Source organism: Herpailurus yagouaroundi, unplaced genomic scaffold, assembly GCF_014898765.1.
Source record: "Herpailurus yagouaroundi ecotype Mexico unplaced genomic scaffold, PumYag 77, whole genome shotgun sequence".
In the NCBI taxonomy this organism is placed as follows: Eukaryota; Metazoa; Chordata; class Mammalia; order Carnivora; family Felidae; genus Herpailurus; species Herpailurus yagouaroundi.
Window position 1 is genome coordinate 86,443,121 of NW_024412388.1, and position 12,593 is coordinate 86,455,713.

A 12,593-nucleotide genomic window follows, 5' to 3' on the forward strand; every position below is an offset into this window, starting at 1 on the left:
TTCTTTCTCATTAATTTGGCACTATTTTAACTGATAACAGCTTCTTAGACTACTGTTCATGTGTGGTTTCCTAGCTTTTTTAGGCAACATGTTATTTTCTACTTTGACAATTTTTATTTCTTCCAAAAAAAAGCTTTTATGATTTTTTTTTCTCTTTTATTTGACACCTTATATAGATAGGTAATATTTTGCAGTGCATTCTGTTCCAAACCTAAATTTTTAATTTTTATATTTTCAAAAGGTATTTTTTTTCAGGTTGATGATTTGAGGCAGTGATTTATTGCTATTTTTTTTGTGTGTGTGTCAATATGCCCTCTATTCCCAGGGATCTTTACTATAATTATGTTGATTAGAATGGAAAATTATCCAGCAAACATCGAGTTAGTTTCAAAAACCAAAGGCAGAAAACACCATCACCAACAAAAAAAACCTATTTTTAAAAATTTTAAACTATATTTTAAAAAGTGTAAGTACTAAGAGTTATGCAGTAATAGGTTGTAGTTTGCAATTTCTGGTCAGTAGTTACTGTAATGAGGGAGATAGTCCAAAAAAAAAAGGAAGATTTGTTGAAATGAGAACAATTGGTAAAACTGTGTAAGTTGTTTAATGTAAAATGCCATCAGTGATTGATAGATTAGACCAGAACTTGCTAATTTGGTATTTCAGGAAATCCATAAGCCCCTGAAATTATATTTAAAATTTTGTGTGTATTTATATTTTCTTCTTAGAAGATTCATAACTTTTTACAGATTTTTTTTAAATGTTTATTTTTGAGGGAGAGAGCGTGAATAGGGGAGGAACAGAGAGAGAGGGAGACACAGAATCCGAAGCAGGTTCTAGGCTCTGAGCTGTCAGCACAGAGCCTGACGTGGGACTGGAACCCACAAACTGTGAGATCATGACCTGAGCTGAAGTTGGATGCTTAACCGACTGAACCACCCAGGCACCCCTTAACAGATTCTTAAAGGGATTCTTGGCACAGACAATGGTAACAACACTGGGCTAGGATATACAGGCTTCTAAAAGGGAAGAGTGTTTTAACAAAAGTTAACATAGTGATATTAAAAAAAAAAATACCTTCTTTAAACTTGGTCATTTAAGAAAATCTTTCAATGACTGATACAATAATATGAAAGTTTAATAATCCTATGATTGAACCAGCTTTTCCTAAAATGGTCAATACAGTTTTAACTGCTGATTTCACTTTTCCTTTGAGAAAACTAAAACCTCAGTCTGTGAAAAAAACTATCTAAGAGCATCACTGAAAAAAGGGGACATTTTCTAGGGCAGTGATTTTTTTTTTTTTTTAAATACTTGCTCTTATGAATCAACAGGATAATTATAGTAATCTTGAAAACTGTTTTTAAAAGCTTTAAAAGAATATTGACAGAAGTGTAATTTTAAATGTACAAACATCCCACATAGGCCTTTCAGGTTAAAAGGAGAAGGGGGGGTGGGCCTGGTGAAATGGACAATTGTATTAAAGCACTGAGTACCTGGCAGATGGTGGGGGCTCTGGGAATGTCCTTGTTGCTGAATGAATCAGTGCAGTAATCCTATCTGGTAACCAGGCACCTGCCAGTGTATCAGGTAGTTTGTACACAAGAACTCTTTTGATATAATGATCAGACCACCCTCTTATTATAACTACAAATACATGTTGAGATTTCCTCATGAGGTTATATTGTTTCAGGTTCATGGGCTTTGGGGGGAAGAAAAACAAATTATTCTGGAGACAGTTCACGTAGTTTAAAGAGGTATCAGGCGTTCTAAAGCAATGTTAATTCACATGGGAGTAGGCATACACAGAGTTTGCAAGGTACAGAGTCCTTCCTGATTCCTTCAGAAATCCTCAGGCAAGAACTTCTTTAATGGAGAATCCCCAAATGCCTTCCACCAAATCTTTATGAACAACTTTTCTCTAACATTTTGATTTCTACTCTGATCACATGTGCCATTTCATTAATGAAACATACTGGGTTTAAAATAAAATGGACCACACAGAGACACCTTTTTCTTTTTAAAGAAACTATTCAACCTATTTTGTTTTAGCTCTAAATGAAAACATAAACCATATTTTGTTTTGTACAGCCAAAGAAAATTTTCAAGAATATCCCTTTCCTGGGAAAGTTGGAGGTAAAACATGTAGAGGTCATGGCTGCTGACAGGAAGACCTGTTCATTTTATCGCTTTTGCAATGAGGTGACAACTGATTGCTTTGGAGACGCTGATTGCTGCAGCCATTGCTGGGCTAGCCTGGTCACCTGTAAGAGAATGATGCCTTGGTCACCACGGTCCCCATGCTATAATCTACTTAATCTGAGCGCCATCACTGGCAGAGCTTGCTTGTTTAGGGAAGTGCATGGGTTCTGTTTTGTTTTGTTTTTTTTAATTAAAGAGCGTATTGTCCAGGCCGCAGTAATGTCTTCCTGAGCTCCATCAGGCTGATTTACAGTTTAATTAAACATGGTGTTCTAACCAAATGATATGAAGATTTTACTTTTAAGCATGGCAAACAACTTTACTGGAAGGCTACTTAAAAAATCTGTTGTTCTGAATGATGCATTAGCTCTTGTTTTTGTTTTTTGCGTTTTGTGGGATTTTTTTTTTTTTTTTTTTTGGCTTTGAGCTGAATTGCACTATCTTCGACCACCTCTTGTTTTGGAATGGTTGAGTAGTTTGTGGTCCCCTGCCCTAAGCTGAACAAGTGCATGATTTGTTATGTCACTGCCATCCGAGCAGAGCCTGGGCTATTTGTGACTCGTGTAGCATGTCAACATTTTCTCTTTCTGAGTTGCTGTAACTGGTTTTTCTCCAGGAGTGAGCCCTCCAGAATGCATCGTTTCACATAGCTTTCCTTTCTGAGATAGAAAATGGCTGCCTAGGGTCAATACCCTCATCTTAATTTGTATTGTTCTCTCATAACAGTTGTCGTACTTCAGTTTATAAGTACTGTTAAATGTTTATATGCTAGATTGCATGCTTGTCATGATTTACATAGCAGTGGTAAAAGTCTGATTCTCAGGTAAGCAGTCCAGGTCTGGAAATTTCTATAGGTTCGGTTATATTAATTGATAGATATTCAATACTGTATTCTATCTTTTATCTAGTTTTTACCTTGCTACGTGAAATAATTACTTTACCTGTAATTGAGATCATTCCATTGCTCCTAGCTATGCTGTGAATGCATCCCTCGGTAGTCCTTCTCTTTTGTTCGTAATAATCCTTGGCCAGTACCTCTCCCTTGGTTAGCATCGAATATTCATTCTACTGTGAGTGCTATGAGATTGGAGACTGAGGTTCTGCTCCCCTTGTTACCATGTCGTTCAACACTGTGTTTGGCACACATCAGCTGCTCAGTCCATGCTGACAGAACCCACAGACTTCCTTCAGCCACAGTAACCCAGCATGCAGCTTCAACAAACTGGTTGCCTAGGGGGCTGCATTCAGTTCAGTCATGCTTTCTTAGGCATGCATGCTCTTTAAAAACTTTGAATTCATGGTCAACATCTGTAATTTATGAAAATTTCCACTTAATTCTGAATTTTTGGCTTCTTTTACATATTAAAGTGTGTGATAGTGGGCTCAGTTTCCTACATGAGAGTAGGAGGTTGGAGCTAAGTCTGCTTGGGATAGGGCATGCTCTTCTGGTTTAACACCTGACCCACTTCAAATTCTTGGCCCCAGAGAGCATCTGAACTTGGACCCTCTGGAAAAATGCCATTTAAGGCAGCTCAGTTACTGAATCATTAAAGGAACTTGTTCCTAAGGTGTTACCATCTGGAGTGCAAGAATTTACAAATTGTGATACAGTTTTCTGAGGAATCTGGGGCAATGTGTTTTTTATGACATGCTTTTAAAAGGCATTTAGCATGATTTGGAGTTCCTAAGAGAATTTAAATGTCTTTTGGGGCTACTCGACCAAATGGATAGTGTTTTAGGAGCCACATAAAACATTTCCTGGGGTGACAAGTCACATTTTTATGCAATAGCATAGTGGATTTTGGTGTGCCATCCCTGGACTGTCAGCATCAACATTACTGAGGAACTTGTTAGAAATAAAATTCTTGGGCCCTGGTCAAAAACTCTAGGGTTGAGTCCCAGCAATCTGTATTTTAATAAGCTCTCTAGGTTACCCTGAGCCAGTCTGCTAACAGGATTAAATATAATAATAAAATATAACTTAGATTGATTTTTTTTATTTCTGAAAAGTTTTAGTGAGATTGATTAATTCAACCAATTCTGTTGACCTGAGAATTATTTAAATTTTGCACCATGAAACTTACTGTGACCTTATAAATTGAGATTTACCAAAACTATCAAACTCAGTGAGAGATTTCTGAATTTCTAACATCTACCATATTTGCTGAGAGAACTCAACTGTCTGTGATCTGACATAGGAGAAATATATTGGCCAAGTGTGATAAACCAGGCCGTCTTTGGCTCCTGGCTTATGTTCTCTTGGTAAAAGAGAGACACAGAATATTCATTATACTTTGGCCTTGCCCACGATCTCTGGTTTGGGAGTCACTCTGTGTCTGGTCAAATTGGACCCCTCTGGCACTGTTGCTGTGCTTTAGGAAACAACGGACTGTAGCAATAAATGTTAGCTGTTATTATAGAGGGCTGGCTGTGTCCACTTAAGAAAGCTTGTAAGGATATATACTGCATATATACTGCAGTTGCTAGGTAGAAATCTGAAATAAATGTGGATAGGGGCTGCAGGTTATCATTTGTAATTGGTCATGTGCAAGAGCAGGCAACTAGGCCAGAGGCTTAGTATTCCTTCTGTGACATCCTCAATCCCTTTGTATTTAAGGCTATATTCATTTGTTTTTCCAGTGTCTAGCATTACTTTGCTATTGTACACAGTGTTTTTGTAATCTATGAGCTGCTCATGTAAAGCAAAAAGAATTTGTTAAGAACAGATAGCTTACTGAAAGCCAGAGGTGATGGTCTAACTTTGCAAGGGCTCTCCTTGAAGGGCCTAGTCAGCATACCCGGCCACAGAGGAGTTGGGCCAGAGTAAGGAAGAAGCAGTTCTGGTTGGAGGTATTAAGTTCTCTTGGTATTGGGGTAGAGTCTGAGAAAATACCTACTGGGCTCATTCATAAAATGGAATCCTTTTATCTGCAGACTGTCCCTTTCTTCTTCTCCATGGTAAGTTCCTCCATGAAAGATCTTAAAAATGAGCCAAAGCGGGGCGCCTGGGTGGTGCAGTCGGTTAAGCGTCCGACTTCAGCCAGGTCACGATCTCGCGGTCCGTGAGTTCGAGCCCCGCGTCGGGCTCTGGGCTGATGGCTCAGAGCCTGGAGCCTGTTTCCGATTCTGTGTCTCCCTCTCTCTCTGCCCCTCCCCCATTCATGCTCTGTCTCTCTCTGTCCCAAAAATAAATAAACGTTGGAAAAAAAAAAAATGAGCCAAAGGTTTCTCTAAAGGTACTGGAATCATCAGTGTCTCCAATGGATAGTATCATTTCTTCTGGAGTGCTTTAATATGTAGTAGGTTTTTTTTTTTTTAATTTTCTTATTTGTAAGTAAGCTCTACACTCAGCATGGGGCTTGAACTCACAACCCCCAGATCGAGAGTAGAATGCTCTACTGACTGAGCCATCTAGGCACCCCTGTAGGTTATTTTTAAAATTTATTTTATTTTTTTAACAGAGGGACATGTTTAATATTTGAAAGTAGAAAATATTAGTTTATGTATATCAATCTAATCATACAAAGCATTAGCTAAACAATTGGCAAGATGTTTTGTTATCCCTGAAACAAAATTTGTTTTGAGTAAACTCTATGGCTAGTGTGAGGCTTAATTTATGACCCCCAAGATCAAGAGTTGCATGCTCTACTGACTGAGCCAGCCAGGCACACCATCCTTGAAATTTTTCATTTCAGTACCAGGTTATCTGCTATGTTGAACAACATTGCTGGTGTAAGACTGGGGCAGAGTGACCTATAAGAGGGAGGCCTGGCCATGGCAAGGCAGAAAATTAGGAAAAGGCCAGTATGACATAAGATTTTTCTCTGTTATCATTTACTTTGAATTAGTTTTGATTCCTTGAGTGAGAACTGAGCCTCAGTGATCTGACCTGGGAGATACTGGCCAAGCTTCACTAAGCAGATCATTTCTTGATTGTAATACTTTTGAGACTTTACTGAGAAAAATAATTGAATTCCAAAAACCTCTAAGCAAGGCAAATGCTAGGAGCTTTAAAAATTATCCTAAAAATTAGATGGAAACTATTGTTTAACTGATATAAAAAAGTTAGCTATTGTAATGTACAGCATGGTGATCATAGTTAATAATACTATATTATATATTTGAAAGTTGCTAAGAGAGCAGATCTTTTTTTTTTTTTAGATAACAGTGTAAACATAATTTATTTTCTCTGCAATTAGCCACATTTTTTTTAATATATGAAATTTATTGTCAAATTGGTTTCCATACAACACCCAGTGCTCATCCCAAAAGGTGCCCTCCTCAATGCCCATCACCCACCCTCCCCTCCCTCCCACCCCCCATCAACCCTCAGTTTGTTCTCAATTTTTAACAGTCTCTTATGTTTTGGCTCTCTCCCACTCTAACCTCTTTTTTTTTTTTTTTTTCCCTTCCCTTCCCCCATGGGTTTCTGTTAAGTTTCTTAGGATCCACATAAGAGTGAAACCATATGGTATCTGTCTTTCTCTGTATGGCTTATTTCACTTAGCATCACACTCTCCAGTTCCATCCACGTTGCTACAAAAGGCCATATTTCATTCTTTCTCATTGCCACGTAGTATTCCATTGTGTATATAAACCACAATTTCTTTATGCATTCATCAGTTGATGGATATTTAGGCTCTAAGAGAGCAGATCTTAAAGGTTCTTATCATAAGAAAAAAGATTTTGTAATTGTGTATGGTGATGGATGTTAAAAAATTATGTTTCCATCCTATAGGCAGCTTCTAGTAGGAGATATTTAAAAATAGTTAAAATTTGTAGGTATATTTTATGAAGAATATTCTTTATCTGATGTAATTTCTGTAAGCTTGTAAAGTTTAAAAAATTCTTCTGAAGTCCGTAAAATTTTAATTTGTATTATATTTACTTTAATGCATTTTTAAGTTTACAGTGAAAAAAAAGTTTCCTTCAGAATTTCATCCTGTAGCTTCATGGTTGCTGTTGGAGGGTTCAGGGAGGTCTCTGCATCCCAAATACTTTAGAATAAGAAAGAAAAAAACAAAAACCAAACAAAAGCAAAAAGTTTGAAAGCAACCAAAAAAACTGTTGGTGATGGAAGCACACCATTATGAGTTTGTCCCTTTTAAAAGGCAAGTAGATTTGTAAAATAAATTTAATTCCACATTATTAAATGATAGCAATTGTTTGCTGTGAAATCTAAATTCTTAGTGGAAAAAGGCATCAAAACACATAATCCAGACTTCAGGATTAGTTGTGGATATTTTTCTTCCCCATGAGTGTTTTAGGGAACCAGTAAATGTAATTAGTTAGGGGCTGGGAACGAGAAGAGCTGATTCCCTTAGGCTCAGCCTGACTCATGTTTACGGGGGCCTGGCCTGTTTAAGGCAGTGTTTAGGTGTTTGGGATTAGACACCATAAAATATGCTTATATCTTAAGGGCTTTGACTCTCCGTTGGGTAAATCAAGCCTAACTTATTGATGGAGAACAATAGGTGGCAAAAACAAAGCAAAAGACAGACTTGCAACAAGCAAATACTAAAATAACAAAAGGAAATGTCCAGCAGTTTTCTCAAATTGAGAAAGCAAGGAGACAAGTGTCAGCACCATTGATAGTGACCTTGAAGTCTTTAGATAACCTCAGTGTTTTGACTGAACTGAATTGAATAAAATGTACTTTTTAAAGCTTTATTTCATAGGGATAATTTACTAAGCCTGTCTGGAAATAAGGACCTTGGTAATGAGACCCGCTTTGAGGCAAACACTTTTCAAAGTTCAATTAAAAATTTTTTCTTAATGTTTATTTTTGAGAGAGAGAGAGAGAGAGAGAGAGAGAGCGAGCGAGCAAGCAGAGGAGGGGCAGCGAGAGGGAGACATGGAATCTGAAACAGGCTCTAGGTCTGAGCTGTCAGCACAGAGCCCGATGATGGGCTTGAACTCACGAACCGTGAGATCATGACCTGAGCCAAAGTTGGACGCTTTACTAACTGACTGAGCCACCCAGATGCTCCTCAAAGTTCAATTTAGAAGAGCAGTGCCATTTTCAGAACATGTGATCCTGGGTTAGGAAGGAAGTGCCTGACTTGGGGTGGTGAGGGTTTCCAGGCTCATTGCTGGGATACATATAGCTGCATTTTCTGTGGTTACATTAAAAAAGCCAGAATGTTGCAATTTCATGTAGAATGGACTTCAGAATTTGAAGAGTTTCTTAACTTACAGCAAACAGCAGGGTGAATGAAGGAAGAAAGGTACGTAGTTGAGGTGTCTTACATTTCTAAAGGGGCTGTAAAAGCAGGTATTCTGTGGGTTGTAGTCAATGTGTAAGGTATAGAATGCTGCTTTTACAGTCAGTTTGAATTTGTAGACAAATATTAAAAGGTACCCATGTATCTGTGTTTTGAAAGCCATTTGTCAAAATACTGTGACTGTTTTGAAATATGAAGAAATTGAGCAGATTTCATTTAGTTGCGTCAGTGTTCTCATTGTTTTATGTTTGAGTTTGCTTAATACTTTGATTTCATTGTAACACATCTTTTATTTGCACACTTCTTGTCATGTTTAGCATGTATGCAACATACTAAGTTGCTTATTTTGGATTTAGCTGAATCCTTGAGCATGTAGCATATTGCATGGCATATAGCAGGTGCCTTAATAAAACTGTTTGAATCCATGAATTTAACATATGGTTATTGCATTAAGATGTTTGCTGATGTGACCCTTTTGATGGTTTACCTTTTCCCACTAGCCATTTATTTTCAGATAATTAAAAAGGGATTTTTATAGAACATTCTAGAAAGAAAATATTAGTATTGATGTTCTAGTTAATATAGGCACTTGAAAATTTTAGAAGAAAATAGACTGATTGATACATTTAAAAATAAACTGTCTAATATGAAAAGTAAAGATAACTTTTCTGGAACTGGGTATGGTATGTAGAGAAAGAAAAAGGAAGAACAAATACTCACCTGTAAAAAAAGAACTTACCATTTGTGGCAACATGGATGGACCTAGAGGGTGCTAAGTAAAATAAGTCAGACAGAGAAAGACAGATACCATATGATTTCACTTATATGTGGCATCTAAAAAACAAAACAAATGAACAAATAGCAACAACAAGAAAAAAACCCAGAAACAGATTTATAAATACAGAGAATGAATTGGTATTTGCCAGAGAGGACGGGGGTGGAAGGATGGGTGAAATGAATGGAGGGGATAATGAGGTACAGACTTCCAGTTATAAAATAAGTAAGTCATGGAGATGAAAACTGCAGCAGAGGAAATATAGTCAATACTATTGTAATAATGTTGTGTGGTGACACATGGTGACTGGACTTATCATGGTGAACATTGTGTAATCTATAGTACTGTTGAATCACCATGTTGTACACCTGAAACTAATATAACATTGTATCTCCGCTAGACTTCAATAACAAAAATTAAAAAAGAAAAAAAGGATGACGACTTTGTGTATAAGATTTAGAGTAAATCTTCCAAAATGATCCCCATTAATAAAGATGCCAATAATTTAATTATTTCTCATTGTATGTCTCCCTTCTTGGAGAGAAATGTTTGTTATATTGTCAAATCTGCATCATGACTGGGCTGCAAAAAGTCTGAGCCAGTAACCCTCATCCCTCAAATATGCGCGTGGACAATTGCCATAGAAATGAAAGTTGAAAGTTGGTACATTTCACTGATTGTGACACATCTTGGAAGTTGAGATGATGTATACCTTCTGTATATTTTAACACTGTCTCTATGGTTACACTCTTTTTATTCCCTCTTTTTAGTCATACAGTTTATCAAGAAAGAAAATAGTGCACTACACCTGTTTTGATCAACGGAAAAGAGCAAATGCAGCATTTTTAATAGGTGCTTATGCTGTAAGTACTTTTTCATGATTATTTTCTATAATCAGGCCAATGGAATGCTAACACTGTCACATAAAATCCAGGCCAGTTTTTCAGTGGAATTGGGAGATGGTGAAAATTATTAGCACCCTGGGAATTGATGGGGAATGGAAAGTGTGGACTACTATCCATGGGCTATTTAATTCTCAGATTTTATTTGCTAGTATCTAATGACAGAGTCTCAGAACCACAATGGGGAGCTTGGGTCCCACAGTTGTATGGGTGTTTTTAAAAGAAGAATATCCAGAAAGAATATATAGTGGAAGATTTTTAAAGACTGTTGAGGTGTTCCTTTTTTGCATAAGAGGAAATCCTAGATTGCATGGGGAAGGATTGTTATTATTATATTATCATTATCCATCTACTAATCTATATACATGTTTGCAGTAGGCAAACCAAATATAGGTCCTGCACATATTACACTTCCCTACTAACTAGACAAGACTTTCCCAGAAACGTTTTGATTGCACATTTTGTTCTCTGTAAGTACTAAAACGTAAATGTGAGTTCCATGTGAATATGCTACAGCGTTTTGGTGTGAATATTTCTAGAATTTTCTATATGTACTGGGATTGGACAAAAACTTGGAAGGCAGAAGCCCACCAAGGCTAAAACTCATTTGTAACCTGTAATAACTTTTTAGGGACAAGTGTGATATCCATGTAGGAATATGCTGGTTTAAAGGCAGGGGAGAGAGGTGTCACTTCCCATCATCCTTGGAGAGGGTCTGTGCTTCTCTGAAGCCTGGAAGCACACTGCTGTGTGACCTTTCCAGGCCCTCCTTCTGAAGATCTTGACGGAAGGAGGCACCAGCTACTATGTATCACACTCTGCCACATTAAACCGAAAGCTCTAGGGGAAAACGCCCAGACAGATGTGGTGTTAGAAAGACTGTCAGCTGTTGCAGGGTGTAGGCTGAGAATAGTGGCAGGCTGACAGCCTGAGTGCAGCCTGGGGCCTTGTTTCCAGGGCTGAGATGCCCAGCTCTGGCCAACTTTTCTCCCTGTGGTGTGGCCACCATGAAGCCGTGGGCCATCCCTTGTGGTACTTTTCTTTCTCACTCTGTAGGCAGCAGGGTATAATACAAAGAATCTTGACTAAGAATCAGAAAAACATTTTTTCATCCTGAAGTGGCTCTGGGATGACGGGTAAGCCACTTTATCTGTCTTTGCTTTATTTAGTTTCCTTATCTGTAAAATGATAGGGTTGGATATAATGACCTCTAAGTTTCCTTCAAATTCTGAGGATACAAAGATTATTTGTAGCACCAGCCAGGCCATTGCTTTTGTTTTAAAGGCACACATGAAAAGCTGGCTGTTGGCATGAAGGCTTAGTGAAGTGCTGGTAAGCTGAATGAAGCAAGCATGCTTATTTTTCAATTTACATTGATAATTATTACTCATTTGGGACTGATAATTGACAGTGTGTTTAGAATATGGAGAGCCTGTAATAACCTTTGGATTCAAGCCATGTAAACAAGGGTGTCTTTCCTGAGGGGTTTGGTGATGCTGTGTGAGCGTGTTCTCTGCGAGCCTTTTGTCATAAGGGATCATCAGGAAGAGGCCATCTACTGCTCTCTCGTTCCTTCTCCTCTTCCCCGCCCTCTCCTCTTCCTCTCTTCTTTCCTTCTTAATGCCTGTCTTTCCTGTTTCTGGTGTCATCTTTAATTTTATCATGGCACCTCTAGAGTTTTGAAAGGAAGTTCAGTCATAATAAATGCACTGAGCTGGGGATAAAATACATCAGATGCAGAAATTTCCACCACTTTACTGTAACCAAATGAAGGAGAAGCAGTCTCAGTGGGATTGAAGAAGCGCTGAGGGCAGCATGAGCTTGTCTGACACACTAGTTCGAAAAGCGGTGTAAAGTAATTCTTCCTGTACTGTTCGTTTCCTCATTGATTGTCGTTTCCGATTTTGAAAAGGCATGCCCCAGAAAGCTTTTTGACACAACACTTAATTAAAATGAAAACCAAGAATTGTATTCTTTCCTTAAAGAGAATTTTGTGCCTTACTTCGTATTGTGTGTATGCATTTAATTGTTGGCACAAGTCTTACAAGAAGAGAGTCTGTAATGTGCATTATACAAACATCTCAGTGAAGTTACACGTACATTAAATGTTGCTGTTTGGATAAGTCATGGTCTCCTGGGGGAATCTTCCGGTTACTAAAGTCAGATATCCAACTACGTGTTTGTATCTCCATGGTATCTCACATTTATCTTGGCAAAACAGAACTTTTTATTCCTTTTCTCCATGAACCTATTTATTCCCACCTTTTTAGTAAGTGGACTGCCATCAGTGACTTGCTGAATCCAAGAATAGTACATTTTCATTCCTCCTGTTTCCTCTTCCCACATTATACTTATCAGTAAGTTTGGTCAACTCTGCCTCTAAAACATATATTGAGTCAGAATACTTCTTTCCATCTCTGTTGTTATCCTGTAGCTCCAGCCACTGTCTCTGTTTACCTGGTTGACCACCAGAGCATCATACATTGTTTC

General features: G+C 37.8%; 1 protein-coding gene across 8 annotated transcripts in view; it reads left to right on the plus strand.

The window, feature by feature from the left end:
- CDC14A (cell division cycle 14A) overlaps nt 1-12,593 on the plus strand; it is a 188,182-nt gene that overhangs the window by 25,990 nt on the left and 149,599 nt on the right. For 6 of the 8 annotated variants that reach the window (XR_005788797.1, XM_040471106.1, XM_040471102.1 and 3 more), the window contains exons 4-5: nt 2,092-2,136; nt 9,972-10,064. The exons of 1 other annotated variant lie outside the window; for it this stretch is intronic. Coding sequence is in view for 6 of the 7 variants with exons in the window: in XM_040471106.1 (XP_040327040.1) it covers nt 2,092-2,136; nt 9,972-10,064 (138 nt within the window). In the remaining variant the exon portion in view is untranslated. The remainder of the gene's footprint in view (nt 1-2,091; nt 2,137-9,971; nt 10,065-12,593) is intronic. One more of the 8 variants, XM_040471101.1, reaches the window with a different exon arrangement.